A 26,465-nucleotide genomic window follows, 5' to 3' on the forward strand; every position below is an offset into this window, starting at 1 on the left:
GCCCCGAACTCCGCAGGGAAAGCAGCCCCCTTTCCTGCGTCCGGGCGGCTGGTCCACGGGGGCCCGGGGATTCGGTGGAACATGCCTCTGGGCGTCTCTGGGTGAGCCTGGCATCTGAACGGACTGGTGAGCTGAGCAAGGCAGGTGACCTCAGGCGCCGTGGGCCTCGTCCAGCCTGGAGGCCCGAAGAGCGCAAAGGCGAGTCCGCTCTCCCCGCCCGGGGGCCTCGACTCGGACGGCGGTCTCCTGCCTTTGGACGTGGACTGGAACCACGGCGGCTGCCCCGGTCAGTGTGGCTGGGCCCTAGAGCTAATAAATTACCCCAAACAAACCACTCCGAGGGTCCACGGCGTCACCGCCTTCACACCCAACAGAGACACAGGCGGTCAGGGGTCTCTCCATACCCTTGGAAGCCCCCTCGAGGGGCTGAAACCATACAAACCCGCCAGGGTCCACCCACACCCCCAGGCCCACAGCCACAGGTTCCATCAGGGCTGCCCTATGTGCCAGCTGATCAGGAGCTGCCCGAGGAAAGGGGCACCGAGACTGGGCCGGGCCCTCGCCTGCTGGCTGTGTGACACTGGGCAGGCTGCCTCCCCGTCTGAGCCGCACTTTCCTCACTGGGGCCGCTCAGCACCTGCCAGGCAACAGGACACAATGGGGGCTGAGTGCCCCCAGTCCCCAGCCCAGGACAGACCCTGGGAGGTGCCGGCCCCATACGCCCGCTGCCCCAGTGCCCTGCCTGTGCCCTTCATCAGCACGTGGGGTCTTGGCTTTGCCTTTTCCTCCTGGGACCCCAAGACAGGAGGTTTGGGGATGCAGAAGCCGGGTCAGGGAGGGCCCCTCTTGGTTTTGGGGTCCACTCTGGGGCAGGGTCGACTGGGGGCTGGACTCTGTGGTCACCCCACCTTCCTACAGCCCCCACCAGGCCCAGCCGCACGTGGCACCCCCTCCACCACCCACCGACCCCACACTCTGCCCTTGATGCCAGTCCTGGGGGCCCAAGAGCTGCGCATCCGGGAACTGGCCTGGGGGACGCCTGGGCCTGGAGGGCGGGGAGGGGGCACGGACCCCTCGTCTGGTTCACGGGCCTGGCCTGTGTTCTCAGGGCCTGGGCAACATCCGTCTCCTCTCCCGCTCTGGGGCCAGCGGCCTGTCCTCATGGTCAGTGCCCCTTCTGCCGAAGGGGAGATATACTTACAGCTCAGCCTTTGCCAGCTGGCCAGGGCCTGCAACCCAGCAGAGGGGCCCCAGGCAGGGACGCAGAGGAGCCACAGACTGGCCCCCGCAGGCAGACACACCTGCTGCTGGCCCTTCACCTCTGCGCCTGCCCATCTCTCCAGGGGGCAGGAGGGTTAGGGCCAGGAGCAGGCCTGATGGACTGTGCCCACTGGGGGGCGCCACAGAGCCTGGCTTACACTGTCCCTCACAGACCCAGGGAGGGAGCACCAGGTGAGCGCCAGCGCAGGGGACCAGGTGAACACTGACTCCCCACGTGGGACAATGCTGCCAGAGTCCCGACCGCAGCGCAGCGGAGACCCTGCCGCACGCAGGCGGTAGTCCGAGGCCAGTGGCCCTGCACAGGGCCTGGGGGCTGTGCTTCCCATTCACCCGGGCTCTGGGCTGTCAGTGCTACTTTGGGTCCTGTCTCAGGTAGACCAGGCGCTCGGTGACATGGGAAGACCGGCAGCCACTGGGGTTCCGTCTGCACAAGGCACATGGCAGGTGCACTCAGCCGTGTCCCAGGCCCCTGGGGCTCTGAGCGTCCCCCCGGCAGCCAGGCCTGACCTGAGGGCCCCGGGCCCTTCATCCACGCTCCTGCCTGAGGCCCAGCCATCTGCGGGCAAGGCGGCACCTCAGCTGAGAAGCCAGCATGCGGGTTTCCCTTCGCCCCACCCAGCAATGGCCTGGCATGTGCGGGAGCCAGGGGTCCGGGTGCCAGGCAGGGACCACAGCCAGGGCAGTGGGTTCGGGCACTGACACCTGCAAGCCATCCCCGCCGTCCCCAGAGGCCCTGGGGGCCCCTGCTGAGGGTCAGGCCAAGAGCGAAGAGGGAAGGGCTCTGTTCCTGGCGTCCCTTGAGCCCAGGCTTCAGCTTTTGGGAATCCCAAGGTAAGGCTCTCCCCTTTTCTTTTTACTTTATTTTATTTTTTTCTTTTGTCTTTTTAGGGCCCCACCTGCAGCCTATGGAGGTTCCCAGGCCAGGAGCGAATTGGAGCTACAGCTGCTGGCCTTCACCACAGCTCACAGCAATGCCGGATACCCAACCCCCTGAGGGAGGCCAGGGATCGAACCTGCGTCCTCATGGATACTCTTCAGATTCGTTTCTGCTAAGCCATGACAGGAGCTCCAAAACTTCACTTGTTAACTCCTAATTCTCTCTCTCTCTTTTTTTAGGGCTGCACCCATGGCATAAAGAAGCTCCCAGGCGAGGGGTCAAACTGGAGCTATAGTTGCCGGCCAACACCACAGCCACAGCAACGCCAGATCCTTAACCCACTGAGCAGTACCAGGGATTGAACCGTATCCGCACAGATGCTAATCAGGTTCGTTAACCACTGAGCCACAATGGGAACTCCGGAGATGCTGCTCTTTTCTGAGCGGCCTCAGTCAGAAGGAACCCCGCCCTGGCCTGCTGTGCACGTGGGGGCACCCATCGGTTCAGGACGTACCCCTTATCAGGAGCCTGGATGTGCTGGCACCCCAGAGGTTAGCTTGCCATCCTGATAGCCCCAGACGGTGGGGCAAAGGACTCCACCCTACCTGGGGCTAGAACTCCGGGTGTGCAGCCAGGGTTTGGGCGGGGCCCACCTGCCCCCACCAACCTGGGCCTCTAGAGGCAGAGGTCAGCTGCCCCCCGGCACCCAGCAGGCACATGGCCGTCCCTGGTCCTGCTGCAGCCCACATCCGAAGCACGGCCTAGAGACGTGTGGGCCTTGCATCTCGGCATGGAAGGGGCCTCACAGCCACCAGGTCAAATTGCTCTGAGCAGGGGCAGCAGGCGCCGGGCAAGCCCAGAGGGCGAGAGGCCAGCCTGGCAGGGCCTCCCCGGGGTCCTCCTCTGGCTTAACTCTGAAATGGTGTTATCTGGGAGCTGCCAGTCTGCTCGGCTGTGAGCGCCGGGCTGGGACCAGCCTCCCTCCTCACCCCCCCTCGGGGGAGGCCGGCCGTGGGGAGTGGGGGGTCCACCCCCTTCTTGTCTCTTCGTCCAGCAGAGAAAAGGCACGGCCTGTGGCCTCGGGCCCCTTAATTCAGCCAAGTTGCGGGGGTGGGGGGGGTCAAACACCTCCAGGGCCCCAGGCCCTGTGACCGCCTCCTGGGGCAGGACCGTCTGGAGGGCCGCCGAGGCCACTGTCCCTTGGCCGTAATGGAAACTTCTGGGCTGGCTTGTGAGCGGCCACGGCTCCGGTTCCCTCCGTGCCGGAGGCTCTGATCACCAGGGGATTGCAGCCGGCAGCTGGGCGAGCTCCCCCGGAGGTGCAGCACCTGCAGGAGCCCAGGCGGGCTGGCAGTGAGCCTGCCTGCGCGTGAGTGGGGGTAACGGATTTGGTGTGGGGAGGCTGGGGTGTGCGCGTGCGGGATGATGTGTGAGTGTGTGTGCCGTGTGTATGTGCGTTTATGATGTGTGGGGGGGGGTGAGTGTGTGTATATGAGTTTGGTTGTAAGGGCTGAGGTGTGTCAGTGGGTGTGTGTGGTGTGTGTGGTGTGTGCGTGTGTTTACGGGGCAACCGGGGCGGGAGGAACCCCTGAGCTCATTCTCCGGTCCGGGTGAGGCCCCAGTGAGGTCCACGCACACTCGGCAGTGGCTGCCGAGAGGGGCTGTCAGGACGGCGGGAGGACTGGGCCCGCACTGCTGGCTCAGGCTCAGGGCGTCCTGGGGGCGAGCAGACCCGTCCCTGAGCCCTGGGAGCCTGTCCCCTGGGTCCCCGTGGGAAGACAGGCTCAGGGAGGGCTCGAGGGGCGATGGAGCGGGTGTGGGGTCAGAGCCGAGGCAGGGCCCCCCATGCAGCTGGCCCTGTGCTGGTCTCGGGGGCCCTCGGTGAGAACAGAGAGGTGATGTGGGCGGGAGGCGGGCAGGGGATGGGGGCAGGCGCGGGCCAGGGGAGCACCCCGTGGCATGGATGGCCTGGCCCACAGGAGGTGGAAGCCCAGCGGGTGGCGTCTGTCTGTGGGGCAAGGGTGGACGTGGGACAGGCGGCCCGGCCCGGGGCTTGGCCTCATCCGAGGCATTGAAGCAGCGAGACGGCCCAGTCTGCCTCTGCACAGCTGGGCAGATGTGTCCACACTGTCCCCAAAGGCTTCGTACCAAGGTGGGGAGGGAGGGAGGGCGCTCAGCCTAATCCCAGACTGGGGGTCGTGGGGTATGTAGCCCTGGCCAGGCGCCTCCTCCAGGACAGCAAAGCGGGCAGAGGCTCGAGGTTCCCAGCTCGGCCTGGGGCCCGCAGGCCTGGCACAGGGCCTGGCCCTCTCGGTCCACCTCTGACCAGCAGGGCCAGCCAGGCAGGTGACACCCAGAGACGATGCTGGGCTGCCTTGGGCTCCAGGGTCCCCTCCAGTCAGGGGCAGATGGGGTCCCAAGCCGGGGTCTGAGACCTGGCGGCCCGGCTCCTCCAGTCCCAGGGGGAGCACAGTGCCCCCTCCCTCGGCGCTGCTCTGAGCAGCCCAGCCCTCAGGGGCTGTGCCCCCCACAGGCAGGAGGGGGGACAGGGTGGAGGTGACACTGAGCAGGCCCAGGCCCAGAGCTATTTTCCGCCCCTTATCGCCCATCTGTCACGAGCTGGCCCCAGAGCAAGGACGCTCCTGTTACATGCTGTCCCTACCAGAGGCCCCAGGCCTCCCCGCTCCCACGCAGGGCCTGTCCTGGACCAGCCAGCCGGGGGAGGCAGGGGCCCTGCTGGGTGCGGGAGGAGGCCTGGGGGGCAGGCGGGGGCGATGTGCACAGTCGCCAGAGGGGAAAGTGGGGTCCGAGGCGGTGGCTCCACTTGACCACGGCTGCCGGAGGCTGGGGCCTGAGCAAGGCTGAGCGGGGGGCGGGGGGAGGGGGGGCAGGCAGGGAGGAGCCTGGGAGCAGGAAAGGGATGGGGGAAGGGCCAGGGAGACGGGGAGGAGGCCCCTCCCTGAGGATAACAGAGCCTGAGGGCGGTGGGGGGCGGGGGGCAGGGGGCACAGGCCCTGCCCAGGTCACTTCCGAGCGCCCCCAGCCACCTCACCCCCCCACCAGGCCCACGGAGGAAGGGGCTGCTGTGACTCCCATTTTCAGGCTCAGGGAGGTTAAGAGACTGGCCAAGGTCACACAAGGTCACAGGAGGCACAGGATGGAGCTGAGCGAACCCACAGGGCTGCCCGCCCAAGAACCCCCAAGCAGGGCTGCTCAGGTGCTGCCAGTGATGACACGCACACGTGCCCACGCCCATGCACACACTCACGCATGGGCAGTGGCCTCTGTGGGTGCTCACACGTACGTACTCACAGACACACAAGTGCTCACCCCTGGCGCTGGGACAACCTTGTCCTTGTCCCCTGCTGGGACAACCTTGTCCCCAGCCTACCGGACCCGCAGGCCACCCCCTGCGCCAGTCCTTGCCCGCCCCCCTCCCCCGGCTGCCCGCTCCACACATGACCCCATTTGCAGTAAAAAGCCAGATGCCGAGATAGGAGGAAATTGCTCCGTTTTGAAACCATTGAATGGCCAGCTGGTTATCTCCCAGGCAGAGAGCGCCCTCCCCCAGACATGGGCCCTCAACGCCACCCCCACACCAGGCAGCTCCCCTCTGGGGAACCCCAAAGGCACATTTGCCCCCCTAGAAAGGGGACAGGAATATCCCCCAAGGACCTCAGAACAGGGACCCCTGGCAGAGCCTGGGGCTGGGGCTCAGAGGGGCAGCTGGCTCCCATGCCAACCACACCCCCCGTTATGGAGGAAGGGGGGCAGAGAGGACCTGGAACAGCCCTGGCATCCACCATCTACCTTGCTCAGCGGCCAGAGAAGCCCAGACGTCCCTGGCCTCAGGCACAAGGAGGGTGGGCCGGGGCCCTGGGAGGGCTGCGATCAGTGGGCTGCGGCCAAAGGCTCCCCGAGGGGCACCCCCTACCTAGCAGGTGGGCAGTCTCAAACGGGAGGGCAGGGCAGGGAGAGAGAGGCGGGGCCGCGGGGCGGGCCCCACCAGCTGCAGCCCCCACAAATCTGGAGCCCCCACCAAGCCCCGGGCCTCCTCACCCTGGAGCATCTGCACCCCCAGGAGAGGGGAGAGCGGTGATGTTCACTGCAGCCTTATCTAGGGCCTCAAAAAATGGCAAGTGACCTAAAAAATTGCAAGTGACACTAATAAAATGCAAACCTCCTGAACACACGCCACAGTGGAGGGTGGTTGTAAATTACGGAATCTCCTACGGAATATTAGGCGCACATTAAAGCTGATAATTAGGGGACCGGCAGCAGGGAAGCTGCTGACACTCGCAGTTTGCGGCGGGCAGGGCCCCTCGGTGCGGGGAGCACGTCAAAGGAAAGCCGAGTCTGCCCGGCTTCCTGGGACCAGTCCCTCCTCTGATTTTATTCCTGCAAGCGTTGCTCCAGCAGTAAAGAATGCCTTTGCTTATCTTAGGACGATGTTCCAGTAAATGAAGACAGCAGCGCACGCCTTGAGCCCCGACTCGCGGCCAAAGACTCGACATCAGACCAGAAGGAATGAGGAGGAGGTTCCAGGCTCGCAGACGCCTGGGGCGGGGAGGGTGCGGCCGGGCCCTGGGGGGCGCTCAGCAGAGGGAGCAGAAGGGGGTCCCGGCTTTCCCCACCCCTCCTCGGTGCCGGCGCCCTGGGAGGGAAATGTCTGGTTTGGGGGTTGGGGGTCTGGCCGAGAGGGTCGGAGGCCGCCAGGGTGGGGCACAGACTGACCACGGGTGCCCGACACCTGCCTGGGCGAGGGTAGGGGCACAGCATGCAAGGGGTAGGGAGGATGGGCCAGACCAGGACGTTCCAGGGGCTGGGAAAGGCAGACAGAGGCGGGGGAAGTGTGAGCTACAGAGGGCTGGGGAGCAGGGCCGCAGCACGTCTGGCAGGGCCCTAGGCACAGGGAGGAAGGTGCTGCAGGGGCAGGTACAGTGAGGGGGAGAGCGAGGTGTCAGGCGGCAGCCAGGTCCAGGGCGAGGGAGGCCTGGCAGCAGGAGATGGTGTGTGCGGGGGCGAGGGCTTCCCGAGGAGCAGGTGTGGCCCCGACTTCAGCCCTCGAGTCCTGATCTAGCCTGTGAGCTCCCTGTAGCCATGGCAGGCTGCAGACGAGGAGGTCCCAGCCGAGGGGACGGAGCCAGGCCCCAGGACAACCTCACCGCTGAAGGCCATCAGCGGCTCTGTGCAGCCAGTGCGCTCCCGCCCCAAGAGCCAGCTCACAGGGGGCCCCAGGTCACCAGGTGTCTGCTCAGAACACCTATTGTCACCATTTCATAGACAAGAACACTGGGGCTCATCCGTCTGCCAGCGCCGCCGTCCAGAGTGGCCAGGAGGGGCACTTCCCTGTGTGGCCGTGCCCAGGCTCTGCCCCTCCCCGGGCCAGTGGCCTTCTGATCAGATCTCTCCCCTCGTCCACTGCTGAGAGATGGGGCCAGTGTGCGGCACCAGCCGGGCACACAGCGGGCTCCGGGGGTACTGCTGGGCAGTCCCAGAGTGCTGAGCCCCGGCAGGGCCTCCCCCGGGCAGAGGACAACCACGAGGCAGAGCGGCCGGGTCCGGAGGGTTGTGTGTGCAGCTCAGACAGAAAGCCGCCCTGGGGGTGTTAGCGACAAGCAGCGTCGTCCCTCCCCCACGTGGGACAATAAAGCCAGACCCCTTTGGGATGGAGGGAGGGCAGCACCTGGGTGGGGACTGACCACTTCCGTCACCATCCGATAGTGACCTGTCCCAGCAGCTTTGTCCCCGTCCTCCCCATGCGGGCGCAGCCCCCGGGGGGCGGTCGGCTGGCCAGGCTGGGGCTGGGGCTGGGGCTGCGGCCAGGGTAGGTCGGCAAGTGGTGTCCACGCCCCTGTCTGGTCCCAGCCCCCAAATGGGGTCCCTCTGCCTAAACCCGCAGAAGGTGGCAGGGGCCCTGGCCAGGCTGCCCGTCCCCAGCTTCCAGAGGGCCGGGGGAGGAGCTCACTTCTGCCCGCCTCCCTCTGCTTCCCACCCCCCAGGAGGGCGACAGGAGGTGCCCCCCCTCAATCCTGAGACGAAGCCCACAGGAGCGCCACAGCCGTGCGGCTGAGCCACGGGGGACCACGCGGCACGTGCGGTTCCGAGAGCCCCTGGAGGTGGCCGTCCACTGTAAGAGGGGCGCGAGCGGGCCCAGGGCCAGGCAGGGTGGGGGGACACTGTGTCCCAGGGCCTGGCGGAGGGCCATCGGCAGGGACCCAGCCACCTGCCCCGTCCTCACAGCTGAATCGCAATAGACTCAGGCCCTAGTGTCAGGCCGGCCACAGCAGGTGATCAAGAAAGCAGCAACTGCAGGGAAAACAGAGCCAGAGCAGCCAGGTCACTGCCGTCTTCTCGAGGAAAGGCCAGGGGATCAGGCGTCCCCAAGGCCCACCCGCTCCTCTTTCCAACACTCCTGAAGCACCTCACTTCTCCCAGCCCCTCCCACACCCTCGGTGCTCACGCCCACCTCCCCGATTCCCCCCGCCGCGCCCCCAGATCCCCCTCCCCACCCCTGACTGGCCCTCTCCGGGGACACGGCCCCTGTATCAGCTACCTCTGCCCGAAACAAGTTACCGCGGGCTTCAATGAACCCACGCTGGTCTTCTCAGTGGTCCTGTGGGTCAGCGGTCCCGGCCCAGCAGACGGAGCCCTCTGCTCAGGGTCTCCCAAGGCGGCTGGCATGGGCTCAGCCGGGGCTGGGCCTCCCCTGAGGCTCGGCTCCAGTCCGAGCTCACGGGATATTTGTCGAACCTGCAGCTGCAGGTTCAAGGCCAGGAACCGAGTCTCTCTCTGGCCTCCAGATCCTCGTTTATTAAGGCCCCTCTGATTAGGCCAGGCCCACCCAGAGCCTCGCCCTTTGACTCCGCCCACTGCGGGGATTTCTGTCCCAGCTGCAGACCCCTCCCCTTCGCCATGCTCTGTTGGGGAGAAGCAAGTCCAGGCCCCCCACACCAAGAGAGGGGACCCCATGAAGGTGGACCCAGGGGGACTGTGGGACAGCGTAGGTTCTGCTCCCACAGCCCCCAAGGAAGGTGCTTCCTGAGCCCAGCTGAGCTGTGGGTAAAACTCACTCCCCTGACACGTGTCAGTGTCTCCCTGAAGCCCCCTCGTAACTGTGAGGTCCTGGCCCCCCACGGGGTCCTCACCCCTGTCCCTCGCCTGCCCCTCCCCCGGGTCCAGCGACCGCCCCCCCCCCAGCCGGCACACCTCCACGCCCCATCAGCCCCAGGAGCAGAAACTCTCAGACAGGAAAGCGGGCACCAGACCGTCCAGGGCTGCTCTGGGGTCCCCCAGTGAGCTCTGTGGAATGGAGGGGAGGTGGGGTCCTGCCTTCCCCTCCCAAAGCACCAGCCCCCACCCCAGGGCCCTGCAGTCTCCCCTTCCCCGGCTGCCCCCCACCCCACAGCCCCCAGGAGGCTCTGAGAGCAGCGCCCAGCACCTTGGGCCTAGATTCCAGAAGCTCGAATCTGAAACAGTGAGAGGCTAGGGCAGAACCCTGTGTGGCCAGGGGCTGTGGACAGCCTGCCGGGTTGAGCCCCTCAGGAGCCTGGACCTCCATCCAGAAAGCAGGCCTGTCGCAGGCTCCCCAGGGTGGGTGGGGGGCAGGGAGGGGCCCTGGGGGCCCTGGGCTGGCTGAGGCCCCCGGCTTCCCAGCGGGGAGCCTGCCCCGCCCATGCCCACCCTCACTCTCCCGCCAGACATCGCCCGCAGGGAGCCCACCGCCACCGCCAAGGGTGAGTTCTAAGCCCTCGCCCCCACGTCCCCAGGGGCCCTCACCCCCGCCCACCCCCTTGCCCACGGCAGCCCCAGCGCCAGGCCGCCCTTAGACCATCCCCCTCTGCTCCGACAGTGCCCCCCACCCTGGCAGGGCCCGCCCTCAGCAGGGGTCCTTGAGCGAATGGTGGGGGGCAGCACCCCCTCTGCGGCACCATCTCCCCCTTACACCTCCCGAGGGAGGGGACAGGGGCAGGGACAACAGGAGGCTCCTGCTGCAGGGAGGCCACAGGCCCAGACGGGAACAGGGAGACCCACACCCATGGGGACCTCGGGAGTCACCTAGGGCCCCGCCCGACGGGCAGCACTGAGGTGCCAGCCTTGGGGTGAGCCTTGCCCCCCGCCGCCAGTCTCATGGGGGGAGGGTGTCCATGGGACCCTCCCTGGGGCTAGGCTCACGCGAGCCCCCCTGGGCCCCCAGCTCCCGGCCGGCCCAGGCCCCGCGGCAGCTCCCTGCTCCTGCGGCTGACGGCGTGCCTCCTGCTGGTGCTGGTGCTGGGCCTGTACTGCGGCCGGGCCAAGCCCGTCGTGCTGGCCCTGGAGGACCTGCGGGCCCGGCTCCTCGTCCTCCTCCTGCGCCTGCGGCTCGCGGCCGTCTCCTGCTGGCGCTGCCTCCTACAGCTCTGACAGCCGGACACGCACCCCCGGGCAGCCCTGAGCCCTGACGCCCGGGGATGGAGAAGGGCTGCTGCCGGCGGGGCTGCTGGGAAAGGGGGGGCACGGCCTGAGATGAGACCAGAGCCTCACCGGTCCGGCAGCCTGCCCTGCTTCACACGTCAGGGCCCTCTGCGAGGTGTTATTGGGGAAAGAATTCCACTTTGAAAACTGGGGGACCCACATGCTCCCCTTTGGACCCCTCCCCTGTTCCAGCGGGAACTCTTGGTGACCTTGGGCTTGGCCTAGGGGTGGCCGTGTGTAGCCCCGGGGGAGGGGAATACCCTGTCAGTATCCATGAGACCCAGAAGCACAAATAAAACCTGGCATTGACAGCTTAGGGCCTGCGGGCCCAGACCCAAAACCCTCCTGGGAGAGGCGGGCCTGCTTGCCGGGGCTGGGGCATTGACCCTCAGTCGTATGTCACCTGTCTGACAACTGCACTGGACCCAAGGCCTGGGGACCCTTCACGCCCAGGGGGGGTGTCCTGCCCAGCTGCCCCCCAGCTATCGGCCTGGGCTTGTGGTGCAGAGAGGGCACAAGGAGGGGCCAAGAGGCAGAGTCGCTCTGCCCGGACTCTGCCACCCTCAGGACACAGCATCTGTGCCAGATCCCAGCCGGAGCCACGTACCAGCTGCCAGGCCTGTGCGTCCCGTGACCATGTAGATGCCATACTGTCACCCATGTTGCCAGGCCAAGGGGGCCACAGGGTGAGACTCCAGGGTCCCCTCTAGACGCTGCAAGGATGGGGGCCTGAGTGACGCAGGGAGGCTCAGGGTCAGACACCAGGAGGGACCGCTGGGAGGCAGCCGTGACCCGACAACCTTCAGATGAGGGGCCACGCGTCAGCCAGCGCCGTCCCTCCCGTGGGCAGTTCTTTAAGTGGCCGTCCCCTCGACATCAGTGGGGAGACACTGATGGGCTATTAAAACATGCTGCCACCTCTTTCCGTCTGCGAATTTTTACCCAAAGAGGGGAAACTGGGACCCTTCTGCTGTGAGAGCGACTTCAGAGGCTGAGGCAGAGGTGGGGGCACCAGGCGAGCCGGCCCCTCTGCCTGGGGGGCCAGAGCAACCGTCTCCACGCTCCCTTTCGGCTTCAGAACTCAGGGCGCCCAGAGCCGAGAGCCCCGTGGCGAGGGGCTGCTTCCAGGAGCAGTGGCCTCGGGGGAGACCACGGTGAGGGCCCCGGATCCTGACCCTTGGGGACTCTTCAGCATCTCAGTTACCACCCCCCCACACACACGGGCCCACCTGCCCCAACATTGCCCCCTCTCACCCCACCCCCTGAAGACGATGGGCAGCTTAGGTCATGTGCCCAGGCCTGTGGGCAGGCCCCGGCCTCCTCTCAGTGCCCTCTCGCCTGGGCCTGACCGGGGAGCCGCCTGGAAGGGGGGCCCCCTCCCGCGCCCTGCAGTGGGACGCGCAGCCCCCTCCGCACGGCCACCGCGTTCTGCTCAGGGCTGCGCATCCACCGCAAAGACATGCTCAGCTCTGGAGGGGCCGTGAGGCCAGGACCCCCGCTGCTTTTGGAAAAGCATTGCTCAAGTCGCACACCGCAACCCTACGGATGCACACATTCAAAATCCATCCTCACGCCCGTGGAGTCACGACGGGACGCAGAGAAGGAACGGCCAGGAAAGTCAGGGCTGGGAGGGCGCAGCCGACGCCCGGCTCCTCGCCAGCTCCTGAAACTCCAGCAGCAAACGCGAACGCAGGGTTTCAGTCTTATCGTGAAAGCAGGTGCAGAACAACGAGAACAGACAACTGATGGAGAGAAGACCGGCAGAAAGGTGCCTCCTCGGCCACAGTAGAGGCTCGGGTGTTTTGTTTTTATTTGGACTTTGAGGAACAGATACATTTACCCTTGAAGAATCTTTGCGTTCCGTTTAGCAGGAAGTAGAATGAAAAGGGACTCTGTTGTCAGAGAGTAGCGGGAGAAGCACGGTGGCCTGGGAGCCGGGGCGGGGGGGGGGCGCCTCCTGTCCCAGCGCGCCCTCCAGGGCCAGCTGTCCTTTCCTGGACGGATGGGGACGGACGGGGCACCATGTGCCACCAGCCTGAGACCACCTGTGTGTCAGTGACGTCCCCGCTCTGCAGGTGGCCCTGTACGGATGTGGACGCAGCTCTCTGCTTGCCTGACAAGCTCCAGGTCACCCACGTGTGCCCAGGGCAGACCCAGGCCCACAGCCGACCCTCAGGCTCCAGAAGCCCATGCCCTGGCCTTGCTGTTCCCTCCGGGGCCCAGCCGGCTGCTGCCTGATGGGTGACAGGGAAGAGCCCTCCACCTGCCGTCTGCTGGGCACAGGTCAGCAGCTCAGTGCCTCCAGGGCAGTGGATTAGGACGCGCAGATCCCCTCGGGGGCCTGAGGTCCCATCAAAACACCTCCCCAAGGACTCTGCCGCTCTGCCTGGAACCCTCGGCCAGGCCCTGGGGAAAGGGCGCCTGAGGTGCCAGGAGCCTCAGCCACCTCGGCCTAGACCCCCACCCCCAAAGGTGCCAGCCAAGCAGCATCAGGACAAGTGACTGGCAGCCTCGCTTCCTGGGCCCAAGCTGCCTACCACCCCGGGCCCCTCTCCCAGACCCAGATCCAAGGCCCCTGGAGGCCCCAGGCGGCCCTCTGGGGAGACCGCCCGTCACTGCGACATGGGGCAGGGGCTCTTCTTTCCCGAGAGGATGGGGAGCAAACTAGCACGAGGGCCAGACCGGGAAACTCTACTGAGCCCCCGGGGAATGGGAGGGGGCCTCGGGGGCCGGACAGGGCCCGGAGGACGGCGCGCAGAGGGCAGCCTGCGTGTGAGGAGGCGGGGACCCTCGACAGGAGCGACCCAGCCCAGCAGCCCGGGGAGGCCCGAAGCTCCGGGTCCCCTCCCCCCAGCTCCTCCACCCTCCGCTGTGGGGTGGGGTCGTGGGAAGGCAGCTCCTCCGCCGGGGGTCGGGGCACTGGGGGCACCCGTGGACGGCGGTGAGGGGAGCGGCCGGCTCTGGGCTCCACTCCCGCACACTCTCAGGCACACTCACAGGCTCAGGCACACACACCGTCTGGCCCCCTGTGCGCTCAGGTCACACGCACGTCCACTCCCGCCTGTGCCCACACACACACACACACACACACACACACACACACTCTCACAGTGGCCCCTGGCCCCGCTCCCCTGCGCGATGAGCCCCCACCCAGAGCCCTTGTCCCCGCCCCCCAGACACAGGCCTGCCCACCCTGGGGCCCAGGGGCCTCACCAAGCCAGGCATGAGGGCCTCCACAGGCAAGTCCTGGGCAGAGAGGAGAAGGGACCCCTGCACTGCTCCCCACGCGGCCCCTGCGGCCGCCCCCAGGGCACCACGCAGCCCCCACCTGACTGCGCACCGCCCCTCCGCCTCTGCCCTCTCCGTGCGGCCAGGCTGCCCCCCCCTTCCCTGGGGCGAGAGCTGGACGCGGGGAGGGGCCTCAGCCCTGGGGCCACCAGGGCAGGAAGGCAGCTCCTTCCCACACTTGGCTGTCTGCTCACTCGCATGTAGTTTCAGGATCCTTGTCCTCAGAGCGAGTGACAAGAGTGAGAGTGGCCATAGTCTGATGGTGGCATCTGGCCTGAGACACAGGCTGCTGCCACAGAATCTTGCAGGAAATCCCACCTGGACAAGCCAGCCGGAGACCCAGGGCCAGAGCGTGACCCCAGAAGGCCAGTGGGCTCGGGGCCTCCCACCAGGCTCCCCTGGCCAGTCGCCCAGGACAGGTGTGTCACACCTGCCCGGAGCCTGGAGGAGGTCCTCCCAGCGGGGTCTGAGGGTGGCCCCCACCCCCGTCAGCTACGCTCACAGCGGGAATACGGGCGCCTGGGTAAGCGGGTCACTCGATACGCACAGGGCGAGGGGAGACATGCAAGGCGTGGGGGCTGGGCGGAGCCCCCGCTGCCGCTGCCCCGGGACAGGCCACGCGCCCCTAGATGACGGCGCTCTTCTCATCCTGGAAGGAGCCGCGGGAGGTCGGCCTGGCCAGCAGCAGCTCCTTCTCGTGGGTCAGGCTGTCCAGGAGGTCCTCCTGGCGATAGTCGTGATAGACTTTGAGGAAGGCCAGGATGGTGATGGCCAGCCAGGCCAGCCACGAGGCCCAGAGGCCGAACTGCGGAGGGCAGAGGGCAGAGGGCAGGGTCAGGGGGCCACGTCCCCACTGGGGGCACCCCCCGCCCGCCCCCAGGGAAAGTATGGGACCCACTGGCAGAGGAACGGGTGCCACGGGACAGCTCAGGAGGGTGACCCCCAGTGTCTGGCCGCCTTTCAGGACCCCAGGCTGTGCAAACGCTGTGGGAACTCTGCCCACCCTCGCCCCCAGGCAGGGCCCGGGAGGAGCTGGGGCCCCTCGGCTCCACAGCAATTCGTTTTGTCCAACATGAGCCTCCTCCAGCTGCTGCAGCAAACTGACCTCTACCTGCTGTTTCCAAACAGCTGAAGGGGAAACAGTTCAATCAGAACTAAGTTTGAGTCTCAATTAAACTGACCCACTCGAGGGCGTTGGGCACCAGCCATGGCCCAATGCAGGTCCAGCGGCGGGCCTGGGTGCTGGCGGGTCCTGCTGGGTGCTGGGAGGACCCACCCTGCCGGGGCGCCTTCCTCCAAGCCACCAGGGCATCATCAGGACAGATGTGGGGGGACAGGCCTGTGTTCCAGTAGATGGGTCCCCAGAGGTGCACAGGGGCCTCCCGGAGGGCAGGGAGCCAAGCTGACACAAGGTCAGGGCTGCAGGAGGCTCTCCCCTGACCGTGGCTGTGGAGGCTCCTCCAAACGCACAGGCAGACCCCACCACCACCCGGGACACCCTTCCTCAGACACGGCACGGGCTTCCCCGACTGGGGGTCACTGTGAGCCCTCGAGCATCTATCTGAGAGCCCACGCGGTGCCTGGACCAGAATCCAGCCTCCCAGCCCGGGCACTGCACCACCCGGCCCAGAGCCCCTCCCTCCTGCCCCAGCCTCCTCTGCTCTGCAGTTAGGGAGCTGCTCCCTCCTCCCAGGGTGCTCCTCCCCTCCCCACCCCCCTGCAAAAATCCCCAAGCTTCCTGCCTGCTCCCCCAGTAAAGCACTCACTCAGCGGTATCTCCTCTACCTGGTGCCCCATAGGGGTGTGGGGGTGACCAGGCGTCCAGTGAAAGTTCAGCAGCTTAGGGCTCCCCGCCCCAGCAACGCCTGCCTCCCTTTCCATCTGGCAGCCCCGCCTACCCGCAGCCCCGCCCACATGCTGCCCCGCCCACCTGCTGCCCTGCCCACCTGCTGCCCTGCCTACCTGGGCAATGGCAAACTGATCATAAAAGGCAGAGTTGTCCACGTTCAGCTCCAAGTCGATGTCCTGGAGCTCTTCGCAGCTAAAACAGCAAGACGCACCGGTGAAATGTGACCACCAGGCCACCGAGCCTGCCTGCGAGCAGGGGAGCATCACTCCCAAATGGGGAGGGGGCTGGCCCCCGGTGGGGCAGACAGGGGCCTCAATGCCCCATCCGTGGAGCAGCGAACCTGCGGACCCAGCTCCCACCTGGCCCTGGAGACCCGAGCCCCCGCCCCCACTGCCCCCCAGCACTGCAGCGTCAGGGGCTTCGGGTCAGGGGTGTGAGCTGCTGCTTCCTGCCCCTTGTCCCCAGACTGAGTAGCACAGAGCCCAGCTCCAGCACCAGGGGCATCACGGAGGCTTCCCTGCCGACCGTGCACTGCCTGGGGCTGGCAGCGCAGGCCAACATAACCAGCAGGACCAGCAGGACAAACTGCAAAGCCCTAGTGACCCCACAGACTCCCATCTGGGGGCGGGCTGTCTGGGCCTCAGAAGCCTGGAGTGAAGGAGCCTGGTCTTGGGCCCGTAGCATCACGAGATGTCAGGACACAGTAATGGGAGCAGGATGCCTGGGCAGAGGGAGGCCCAGGCCCGTCCTGGGAGGGGCTGAAGGATGGGGCTGGAGGGCTGGCAAGGGTATTCGTGAGGATAACGAAACCCTGGGCAGCTTTTTGGAGCCTGGGCAGGAAGCCCAGAGCCTGCCCACACTCCGAGGCCTCTTGGGGGATGAGGAAACAGGTGGTCCCAGGGCCCAGCAGGGGGAGCGCAGCTCAGCATGAGCAAGATCTCCCCCCGCCACAGAGAAGCTGCAAAAAGGCAGGTGCGGACACCTCCACGGCCCCTGCCTCTCCTGGGGGGCCTGGCAGGGACACTGGACGTGGCTTTACGGCTGGGAAGTGGACAGCCCTCCGCCAGCGGTCAGGCAGTCGCCGTGCTCCAGCCTGGGCCATCCCCAAAGCAGAGGTGGGGCCCAGAGCAGCAGTCCTGGCCCTATAGGCCTCTGACCAAAGCCCGCGGGTAGCACCCCCAGGCCCAGGCCTCTCCTCCGATGGCAGGCGGGGCGGGCTCTCCGGGGCCTCCCGGGACCAGGGCACCCTGCAGGGTCCTGTCATCCCACCTGAGCCGGCAATATCGGGGCAGCTGGAATCTCTGACCTCCTGGGCTGGAGCCTCCCACCCCGGATCCCCCCAGGATGTGCGGGGGCCCTGCTCTTGGGCGAAGCTGCAGGCAGGGTCTCTGAACGGGGGAGGGGCTACTGACGTCATCAGGGGGCGGTCCCAGGAGGGGGGGCAGGGTGCACAGGCAGGGCGGGGGGGGCCCACCTGTGGGGCACGGTGCCCTTCTCCGTGATGGCGTCGCACCACATGGTGAAGCCCACGCTCACGATGGTGCTGGCAATGAAGACCAGGAAGAGCACGAAGGCGCTGACCAGCAGGCTCAGGAAGGCGTGGAGGAAGGAGCTGCGGCGAGGATGGGAGCTGGTCACTGCGCCAGCCCGGCCCCCACAGCGCCCCTGAGGGCCAGTGGGCAGTGGGAGGCCTGCCCCCACCCTCATGTCCCCAGCTGGGGTCTGGGTCCCCGGTGAGGGCGTGGGGCCGCCCGGGGCCGCTCCTCGTTCTGCAGCCCTCAGTGCCGCGGGCGGACCAGGGCTGCCCGTCCATCCTCCTGGAGTCCAGGGGTGGGGACGGCACAGACAGGGTCGCCATTCGGACCCAAGGCCACTTGGGTCCAAAGCATCGGGACCAGCACACGTGCGGAAAAGGCCAGACAGCCTTTCTCTCTTTCTTGTTTGTTTTTGTTTTGTTTTGTTTTTTAGGGCCCCACCTGAGGCATGTGGAGGCTCCCAGGCTAGGGGTCTAATCGGAGCTACAGCTGCCGGTCTACACCACAGCCACAGCCATGCAGGATCTGAGCCATGTCTGTGACCTACACCACAGCTCACAGCAACACCGGATGCTTAACCCACTGAGCAAGGCCAGGGATTGAACCTGCAACCTCATGGTTCCTAGTCGGATTCGTTTCCACTGTGCCACGATGGGAACTCCTTTTTTTTTTTTTTTCCTAGACAGCCTTTCAAGGTGGGCCGCCCTCACGGTCACCCACCAAGGCCATTTACCCACACGGTCACCAAGGCAGCTGGCTTGGATCTGCCTTAGGGGCTGATTCTGCTCTGATTTCTCCACTGAAAGCTGAAAGGCCAAGGGGTGACCAGGATAGGGGCCTCGGGGACCCGGGAGGCGGCACCAAGCTGCACTGCCCCATGGAGCCAGGGCCCCTCCAGGTCCATACAGGCATGGCCCCACTGGGACGCTTTCAGGGGGCACCAATGTTTGCCCTCCATTGGCACCGGTGGGAGGGACACGTGGTGGGAACACACAAACACCCCCACCAGACTCCGGCCCACCCACAGGCACCCACCGGCCCCACCTCTGAATCACCCCGCGAGATCCTGAGTCCTGTCCGAGAGACTGGGTAGCCGAGCCCGGGTATGCGCTGAGGCTGCAGGGGGCACAGGACTGACCCATGGGGGACCCCAGAGGGGAAAGCCCCCAGGAGCCAGGGCAGCCCAGGCTCGTGCCCAACCTGGGCAGGCGTGAGCCTCAGTGCTGTCGGCACACCCAGCCTGAGGACCGTCATGGCTTCGGAGTGAGCCTGCACTCAACAGGGGTCCGCTGGGGTCCCAGCCGAGAAAACATCAGAGGTACTGTCATCAGACATGGTCCCCGCAGGCCGAGGCCATGTGGAGAGGGCGCCCGTCTGCACCCCTTTCTTTCCTCTGTCCACTCGCTGGGAAAGCGCTTTCTGAGCAGCTCCCACCCCGCCCTGGGCCCCCAGGACAAGGAAATAAGGATGTCGCCCTCCTGACCCAGGTGGCGCTTCAGCCAACAGGCGGAGGATAAACCAACATCCCCAGGGCCCCACTCGCAGGACGAGGGGCTGAGCCACTGGCAACAGCTGGTAGCATCTGCGTCTCCAGGGCCGTCATCGCCAGGCCGAGTACCACGGCCACACCGCTGAGCAGAGGGCAGGACCCACCACCCGCTAGGGCGGGGAGGGCTCGGAGCTGCCCTACAAGCACCTCCCAGGAGGGTGAGGCCACTCCTGAAACCCCAGCAGTCACACCCACAAGGGCAGGGAGACAGGGTCTGGCCCCAGGTTACACGCACGCCCGCACACACACTAGGGGCCTCCGTACCCAGGCATCCAGGCCGAGGGGGCAAAGGTGGGAGCCGTGTGCCGGGAAGCCCCACGCCATTGCACCGCCCCCCGAAGACCAGCCCAGGCTGTACAACCTCGCCGCTCTCACGGGACAGCCATGTCCCTGCCCAGCTCAGTCGAGGGGCTTGAGCCTTGAGCTGCCCACGCCCTGCAGTGTTTCCTGGTGCAGGGCTGGCAGCCGGCCCTGCCCGAAGCGGCTTCAAGGGTAGCTGGCGCCCGGAGCTCTTCAGCCACGTCCCCTCCACCCTCCGCCCCGGGCCCGCCTGCGGGGGCCACCCTCTCCCTGACTCCTGGTTGAGTCGGCCTGTGGGGTCCCCCCGGGGACAGGATGGTGGGAGGAGAGGGGTGGGTGTTCACCCCCAGGCCCTCCGGGGCGCTGCCCCAGGGCTGGCCACGTCCCTCCAGCGGCCTCTTCCTGAAACCCCGCCAGTCCCTCTGCCAGGGTGCCTTCAGGGCCCACACTGGCCACGCCTCAATGCTCAGGCTGTCCTCACTTGGACAGCCAGCTGTCACTGGCTGGGATTCTGATGGACAAAGTTCTGAGCTGCAAAATTCATCTGCCCTGGGAGCTGGAACTGGGGGTTGGGGGCTGTGGTTAGAAAGAGGAGCCCGTCACAGGCCACCCCCTATCTGCAGCCGTCGCCAGGCAGAGCTGGTGTCAAGCCCGGCCTGCCCTGTGCCAGCCATGTGACCTTCATTCTGCAAGTCACTCTGGGGCCCCCCCTGTAAACTGGGGGGTGACAGCCCCATCAGGTTACGGTGGGAACAGAGGGAGCGAGCGTGGGTGAAGAGCGGAGTAGCTGCCGGCCGCTCATGGACTCGCCTCGCCCGGGGACGGACCTCGGCCCATGTCCAGACAGGACATTGCTCACTGCCCTCTGAGCCCCGGGCCGGGTGCGCCTGGAGCCTGGGCTGGGCCTGTGTTGCCAGGAGACGGGGTGCGGGAAGAGGGTCAGAGAAGCACGGAGTCGCCCTCAGGAACCAGATTTCTTTTTTCTTTTTAGAGCCGCACCTGCGCCTTCCCAGGCCAGGGGTCAAGTCGGAGCCATAGATGCTGGCCTCCACCACGGCCACGGCAACGCGGGATCTGAGCCACATCTGCGGGACCTACATCACAGCTCACAGGGACACCGGATCCTTAACCCAGTGAGCGAGGCCAGGGATGGAAGCCGCATCCTCATGGATACTAGGCAAGTTCTGCTGAGCCACAACAGGAACTCCAGGGACCAGATTTAGAGACAGGCTCAGGGCCGGGTGTGCCCCGATGGGGCAGCATGGGGCCAAACGGGGCTGGGGGGTGAGGGACAGCCCAGACCGCTGGAGCCTCCCTTCCCGGAAGCTGGTGCTCTGAGGAACACGGAGGTTAACCAGAGCCCACACCCCGGCACCATGCTGGGGTCACCACCAGCCAACAGCCCCCTCCCACTTTTCTCATTGGTTTCGGCTCCCTTTCTTCAGCACCTGCCCAGCATTACAGATTTTGAAGAACTGAGCGTGTGCAGAACTTGGCTTGGCCCCAGCCTCCCAGATCTCAGCGAACCCCCGGCCCCCACCCACCCCTCCCCAAGGACAAGCCGGCAGTGGACGGGAAGGAACAGGAGCCTGGCACGCGCAGGGTTAACTCTGTCTCTCTCCCAGCATCTCTCAGGGTGCCCTGCCTGGATGTGCCGTCTCCATGGTGACAGCTATCCTGGGAAGCCCTGCGAGCAATCTGCAGGCTGAGGGACACGTGTGGGCAGGCAGATGGGTTGTTTTAACCCAGTGCTCCCCAGCTGTCAATCACAAACCGCTGCCACCTGGACGGGCAAAGCTGCCCCAGCAACCCCCCGCCCCCCGCCCTGGCCTGAAAGTGCAATGCCCCAGGAAGCCACAGGTGTCGCTGCTCCAGCCACTGGTCTCTCGGGTCAGTGACCAGGAGGCAGGCCCCTGTGTACAAAGCTGCCCCCCCCACCCTTCACCCCCCTGGGAAGAAGCCATAGGGCCCCGCTGTGCCCAGAGACCCACCCTGCTTGAGAAGCGAGTGGACGCCACAGACACAGTGTCTGACCACAAGCTTGAGACCCGGCCATGAGCCCCTCACACGGACCAAAGGGGAGGGTTCCAGCCTGGGTCTCAGTGGAGTCCTAGGTGGTCTCTGAACCTGGACTCTTAAAGGAATTAGGATGCACATCACACAGGCAGGGCGCCCTGACACCAGAGTCTAACAAGGGAAGTGACGTCCTCCATGGGAGAGACATCCAGGGGCCATCAACGGCCCTGAGAGTCCTGTCCATCCCGCGAGCTCCCTCTCCCCGCCCTCCCTGTCCTCCTGGTGGCCTCAAGGCCCCTCCCCACCCTGCACTTGCTCGCCTGGCCTGGGCAGCTTGACCGACAGCTGCACAGGATTTGGCTGCCCCTGGCTGGACAAGGCAGACCCAGTCCTCCTGTGGGCACAGAACTGGCCACACAGCCAGCCCGGACGGCTGAACCCTTGGCCAGATTGTGACCCTGCAAGGCCTCAGGGCCAGATGAAGGGCAGACGTCAGGATGCAAGAGCTTCCTGTCACTCATCCAACAGTCACTCACCTGCCGGCTCCCAGGCACCCATGCTCAGTCTGAGTGGGACGTGCCCATCTGGGCTCAGCCAGCCCAGGGTCCCCTCAGATGGACGGCCATGGCCTGGACATCCGTGAGCGCTCTGACCTGGTCCTACGGCCAGAGCTAAGACGAAAGGATGACGCTTTCGACAGATGTCATCGCAGCTGACTGACTGCCAACCTGATTGCGCGGTGGGCAAGGTGGGGGCAGAGGGCGGCGCACTCACACGGCCTTGGCCAGTAACTCCCGATGGCTGAGAGGGACATTCTGCAAGAGATGTCCCTGGAGAGGAAGGCTGGCCGAGCCATGGCTGCCATGATCAAAGCAGGACAGAGGCCACTGGTGGTAGACAGAAGGCACGAGTGTCCCTCCAACCTGGCCACCTCCATGGGCGCTCCCTCTGCCCTCGGGGGGTGGGGGCACAATGAAAGAGCAGGGAGGCAGGAACGCTCCCAAGCCTCGGTTTTCTGTCTTTATGGCAGGAATAGTGATGGTTTCAGAGCTGGAGGTCACCTTCTCTGAGATGACCCAGGACGGAAGCAGCCCCCAGGCGTGCTGCCCAATCAGTGTGAAATGGACAGCTGTGAAATGGACAGCTGTGACAACGCCAGATCCTTTCACCCACTGCGCCAGCCTGAGTCTCCACAGCGACCCAAGCTGCTTGACCCACTTAACCGCTGGCCACCGCAGGAACTCCCATGTGCACCCAATTGTTAACCCCAGGACCTGTGAGTGAGAGCTTATTTGGAAGCAGGGTTTTTGCAGGTGTCATTAAGCTGAAGACCCCAGGATGAGGTCATCCTGGATTTAGGGTGGGCCCCAAATCCGATGACTAGTGTCCTCTTGAGAACAGAAGAGATGGAGACGAGGCCACGTGAAGACAGAGACAGAGACGGGAGAGATAAAGGCCCTAGTCAAGGGACATGGGGGTCACAGGCAGCCTCCCCTGCCCCCCGCCCGAAGCTAGGAGAGGCCTGGAGAGGATTCTGCCTCCAGAGGGAGCCAACCCTGCTGACGCCTCCAGAACTGTAAGGGAAGGGGTTGTTTTCGGCCCCCAGTCTGGAGTGCGCTGTTCACCAGCCAGGAAGCCCCCACTCCCAGCTGTCCCCTCCCTCCAGGCTCAGCCTCGGCTCCTTCTCTTCCACGCGCTGCCCCTTCCCTCTCCCCAGCCCCTCTCCTGCCTCCTCCTGCCCACTCGGCCTCAGACCCCTCGCTAACCCCCACCTCCCCAAAGAGGTGAAAAGCCACCGAAAGCTGCCCGCGGGTGACAGATGGGGTGAGGGCGGGGCAGAGTCTGGGAGGAGGCCTGGGCTTCCCATGCAGATGTGAGGCCAGGCAACAGGCAGGAGTGGCCTCCCTGGACCTCTGCAGGAGCCCCGGCTGCTCCAGCGCAGTGATCTGTGGCCCGGGCGTGGGCGGGCCACCGAGGGTCCCACAGGGGTGGAGGCCCGCCGTTCTGGCTGAGAACCCTCCGTGGTGAACCGCACCCCACTCACACAAAACAGAGCCAGGGCAGGAAAAGGTGACGAGGGAAATGGAGGCCAGAACCAGGGGGGCTTGCAAGGACAAGGCGGGGCCTCACACGCCTGCGGTCCTTTGCCCGCATCCCCCAGCCAAGGTGTGCGCCCCGAGGGACTCCCCTCCCGGAGAAATGGGGGTGAGGAGAGGACCCGCAGTTCCCCGGGTTGGCCCCTGCCCCAGCGCCCCAGCCCCGGCCGCTGCTGAGAGCTGTCCGCGGTGCTGACGGGTGGGGCCGCCTGAACCCGAGAGGGAGACCCAAGTCTGCTCAGGGGACGGTGCCGCATTTGATGCCGGAGCGGGGGTGGTGACCCGCGCTTAGGGAGGGGAACACTGGCCTTGTACGGAGAACGTCATGGTCCCTGGGTCCTGCGCTAGACAAAGGCCCGGTGCCGTGGACGTGCTGAGGGCCGATGGTGGAGATTTGGGGGCCTTGAGCCCCCGGGGAGACAGAGACTCACGCCCCTCCCTGTGGGAGGAGAGTCTAGGGCGCGGTGGGCACAGAAGGAGGGCCGTGCCCGGGGGGGAGGGCTGCGTCTGTTGATGCCTGGCAGCCGCGAGGCCCCCACTTACCCCTCGTGTCCCTTGCAGAGGAAGAAGAGCGTGCGCCAGGCGTGCGCGGCGGCGAGCAGCAGCGACAGGAGGCTGGCGAGCAGGCTGAAGCGGCAGGCGGCTGGCGGGCCCCACTCCTGCACCGTGAAGCGCTCGCGCTCCTGCACCGTCAGGTTGGCGCTCAGCCACATGCCCTCGGTGAAGAGCAGGCAGCGGCCGCGGAAGTCGTGGCCGTGCTCGGACAGCGGCACCACCACCACGAAGCTGAACAGGAAGGCCAAGAAGTAGCAGACGCACTGAGCGAAGAGGAAATTGTCGAGCGCCATGGCCGCGCGCGCCGGCCCGAGGAAGCGGCCGGAGGGAGCCGCGGGGCCGGCTGGCGTTGCCGGGCGAGGGAGGCGGCCCAGGAGTCGGGCCCGCGGGAATCGCCCGGCGCCGCGCACAGGCCCGGCCGGGGCCGCGCGGGAGGCTGCGCAGTGGCGGTGCCGGCGGGTCCTACGCGCCCCGCCCGGGACGCGTGCGCGTCGGCCGAGCGCTGGCCGCGCCTGCCCTCAGCACCACGGACAGCTCCCGGCGGGCCGGGGGCGCCGGAAGGGGGACGGGGGCGGCGGGCATCCGCCGCGCTGGGGACGATGGGCGCCAGGCAGAAGCGGAACGGAAGCCAGGCGAGGAAACAGGCAGATTGCCATGTTGCATTATGGAGACCCGCCTCCGTGCCATTAACGGTACCAAGCGCTACCTGTGTGGGCCTCACAAAGGATGGCTCCCGCGGCCCCAGTTCCCACGGTAGCGTTAAGGAGAGGAGGCTAGGAGAGAGGTGCTCAGAGGGACGGGCCCAAGGTGCCATAGTGGGGGGGTGGGGGTGGAGCGAGGTTTATAGGCCAGGCGGGAATGACTTTTTCGGGGGTCCTGGAGTGTGTGAAGTTGCAGCCAGTGAAATGACACGGAGGTCGTCCTGGGAGAGATGGGTGCCGGGGAGAGGGAGCTGTCTGTGCTTCTCCCTCCCGCAGCATCCACAGAAGGCACGTCTGTTACACTGCCTGACACAAGGAGAGCGCTGAGTTGGTATTTGTAAGATAAATAATGGATGCCTGGGCACCTCATTAAGGCAGGCTTCGCTGAGATGGAACCTGCTGACGCATTAATTAATAGAATTAATGCTTTTTCTAGTTCCCTTTAAGATTAAGTCATGCTTAGTCCAATTCCCAGAGAGACGAAGCTTCCTGCTAAATGAAAGTGCCAAGTGGCTTAAAATTGCATCCCCGTTTTTGTTGCAAGCCCTAGAAAATCTTTTTGTTTTATTGCCAAAGTAATACAGGCCCACTTTCAAAAGTCCAGCGATACAGAGCCACATAAAATAAAAAGGCCACTTCTCTTTCCTGTTCCCCCACCCCACCCCACCCCACCACACCGCCAGGGTGACCACCCTTTGCAGTCTGGTGTCGACTTTTCTAGACATCTTGCTAAGCACATGGGCACATATACCCACAATTTACACCAATGCCTCGTACTATACATAACATTCTCTTATTTGGCAGTAGGTCATGGCATTATTCGCTGTCCAAACAGAGTCGTACTCCATTCTTCTCAAAAACTGCGTGTACTCCGCGACAATGATGATGGCACAACTTGCATAACTATCCCACCTTGGGTGGCTGATTAAAGGGCTTCAGTATCTGCTATTTCACATACTGTCGAGTGAGCTTCCTTGTACATGTAGGCTTGTGCCCTGGTACAGGTTCTCCTTACGAAAGCAATTCTTAGAAGAGGACTTGCTGGTTCATAAGGTAGGCATGTTGTAAGGGCTGGCAGACATTGCCAGGCTGCCCTCTTAGAATGTACAAGCCTACCTTCACGTCCGCATTTCAGACACCCTCTCCGAAACTGAGAAAAGTAGTTCTTTCAAAATTCTGTCAGTCCTACATGAAGAAAAAATCTCATGATGTGTAAACTTGGATTTCCCTTTTCACCATGAGGTTGAGCCGCTTTTCCTATGCTGATGGCCGTTCGTAATTTGTCTCCTTGCAGTCACTTAAAAGCATAGGCTGAAGACCAGTCGCAGGTCTGGGACGACACCCCTTCTCTAGGAGAATACACACAGGGTTCCTTTCTGCTGCTGCTGTGCTCCCCAATCCCACCAAAGGAAGCCTGCTCAGGAAATTCAGCCTCCCCCCAACATGGACAAGAGTTGAAACCCCATCCATTCGTGATCCAGTGGATTGACTAGTTTGAACATATCTGGGGGGTCTTTACACTTTAAGAGTTTGACCAAAACAAAAGAGACCACCACCATTGAGAGGCAAGTGACCCAATGGTAACTACGGAACAAACTGGAAAAATTATTAAATATCAACTATTTTAAAAGTCACAGGGCTCCAGTATTTCGAGAGATGAGTTCTATTTAGCCTTCAAAGGTCACAGAATTCTCTTATTATTAAAATAAGTTTGGGGGGAGTTCCCGTCGTGGCTCAGTGGTTAACGAATCCAATTAGGGACCATGAGGTTGTGGGTTCGATCCCTGACCTCGCTCAGTGGGTTAGGGATCTGGCGTTGCCATGAGCTGTGGTGTAGTTTGCAGACACGGCTCAGATCCCGTGTTGCTCTGGCTCCGGAGTAGGCTGGCAGCTGCAACTCGGATTAAACCCCTAGCCTGGGAACCTCCATATGCCGTGGGAGAGGCCCCAGGGGGGAGAAAAAG

At 65.0% G+C, this 26,465-nt stretch overlaps 2 protein-coding genes across 4 annotated transcripts; one reads left to right on the forward strand and one right to left on the reverse strand.

Moving 5' to 3' along the window:
* The first annotated feature begins 3,085 nt into the window (after window positions 1–3,085).
* Window positions 3,086–11,533, forward strand: CUnH14orf180 (chromosome Un C14orf180 homolog). Of its 3 annotated transcripts, none has more exons than XM_021081559.2 (5): window positions 3,086–3,527; window positions 6,603–6,729; window positions 8,161–8,290; window positions 9,859–9,894; window positions 10,356–11,533. In XM_021081559.2, exons 2-5 carry the CDS (start codon window positions 6,619–6,621, stop codon window positions 10,559–10,561), a joined length of 483 nt encoding a protein of 160 aa, XP_020937218.1. In that variant the 5' UTR covers window positions 3,086–3,527; window positions 6,603–6,618; the 3' UTR covers window positions 10,562–11,533. The 3 variants fall into 3 exon arrangements, with proteins under 3 accessions (XP_020937218.1, XP_020937220.1, XP_020937219.1); XM_021081561.2 differs by having other exon boundaries at window positions 3,193–3,527; window positions 6,603–6,696; XM_021081560.2 differs by having other exon boundaries at window positions 3,199–3,537.
* Window positions 11,534–13,909: 2,376 nt separating this feature from the next.
* TMEM179 (transmembrane protein 179) lies at window positions 13,910–24,220 on the reverse strand. The gene is made up of 4 exons (XM_021081558.2): window positions 23,789–24,220; window positions 17,224–17,361; window positions 15,863–15,941; window positions 13,910–14,705 (listed from the first exon to the last, which is right to left on the reverse strand). The coding sequence occupies exons 1-4, from the start codon at window positions 24,091–24,093 to the stop codon at window positions 14,526–14,528; spliced, it is 702 nt and encodes a 233-aa protein (XP_020937217.1). The 5' UTR covers window positions 24,094–24,220; the 3' UTR covers window positions 13,910–14,525.
* Window positions 24,221–26,465: the final 2,245 nt, after the last annotated feature.

This window comes from Sus scrofa, chromosome 7 (genome assembly GCF_054392235.1).
Source record: "Sus scrofa isolate SSC_HxYL_T2T_F1_AM1 chromosome 7, Sscrofa_HxYL_maternal_Yorkshire_Landrace_v2.0, whole genome shotgun sequence".
Classification (NCBI taxonomy): Eukaryota; Metazoa; Chordata; class Mammalia; order Artiodactyla; family Suidae; genus Sus; species Sus scrofa.

Coding starts and splice junctions, on each gene's coding strand:
- CUnH14orf180 (XM_021081559.2), top strand. CDS start 6,619: ATGAAGACAGCAGCGCACGCCTTGAGCCCCGACTCGCGGCCAAAGACT. Junction 6,730..8,160: donor AGACGCCTGGGGCGGGGAGG/GTGCGGCCGGGC, acceptor CCCACCCCCCAG/GAGGGCGACAGGAGGTGCCC. Junction 9,895..10,355: donor GCCCACCGCCACCGCCAAGG/GTGAGTTCTAAG, acceptor CTGGGCCCCCAG/CTCCCGGCCGGCCCAGGCCC.
- TMEM179 (XM_021081558.2), bottom strand. CDS start 24,093: ATGGCGCTCGACAATTTCCTCTTCGCTCAGTGCGTCTGCTACTTCTTG. Junction 15,942..17,223: donor AAGGGCACCGTGCCCCACAG/GTGGGCCCCCCC, acceptor TTGCTGTTTTAG/CTGCGAAGAGCTCCAGGACA. Junction 14,706..15,862: donor ATCAGTTTGCCATTGCCCAG/GTAGGCAGGGCA, acceptor TGCCCTCCGCAG/TTCGGCCTCTGGGCCTCGTG.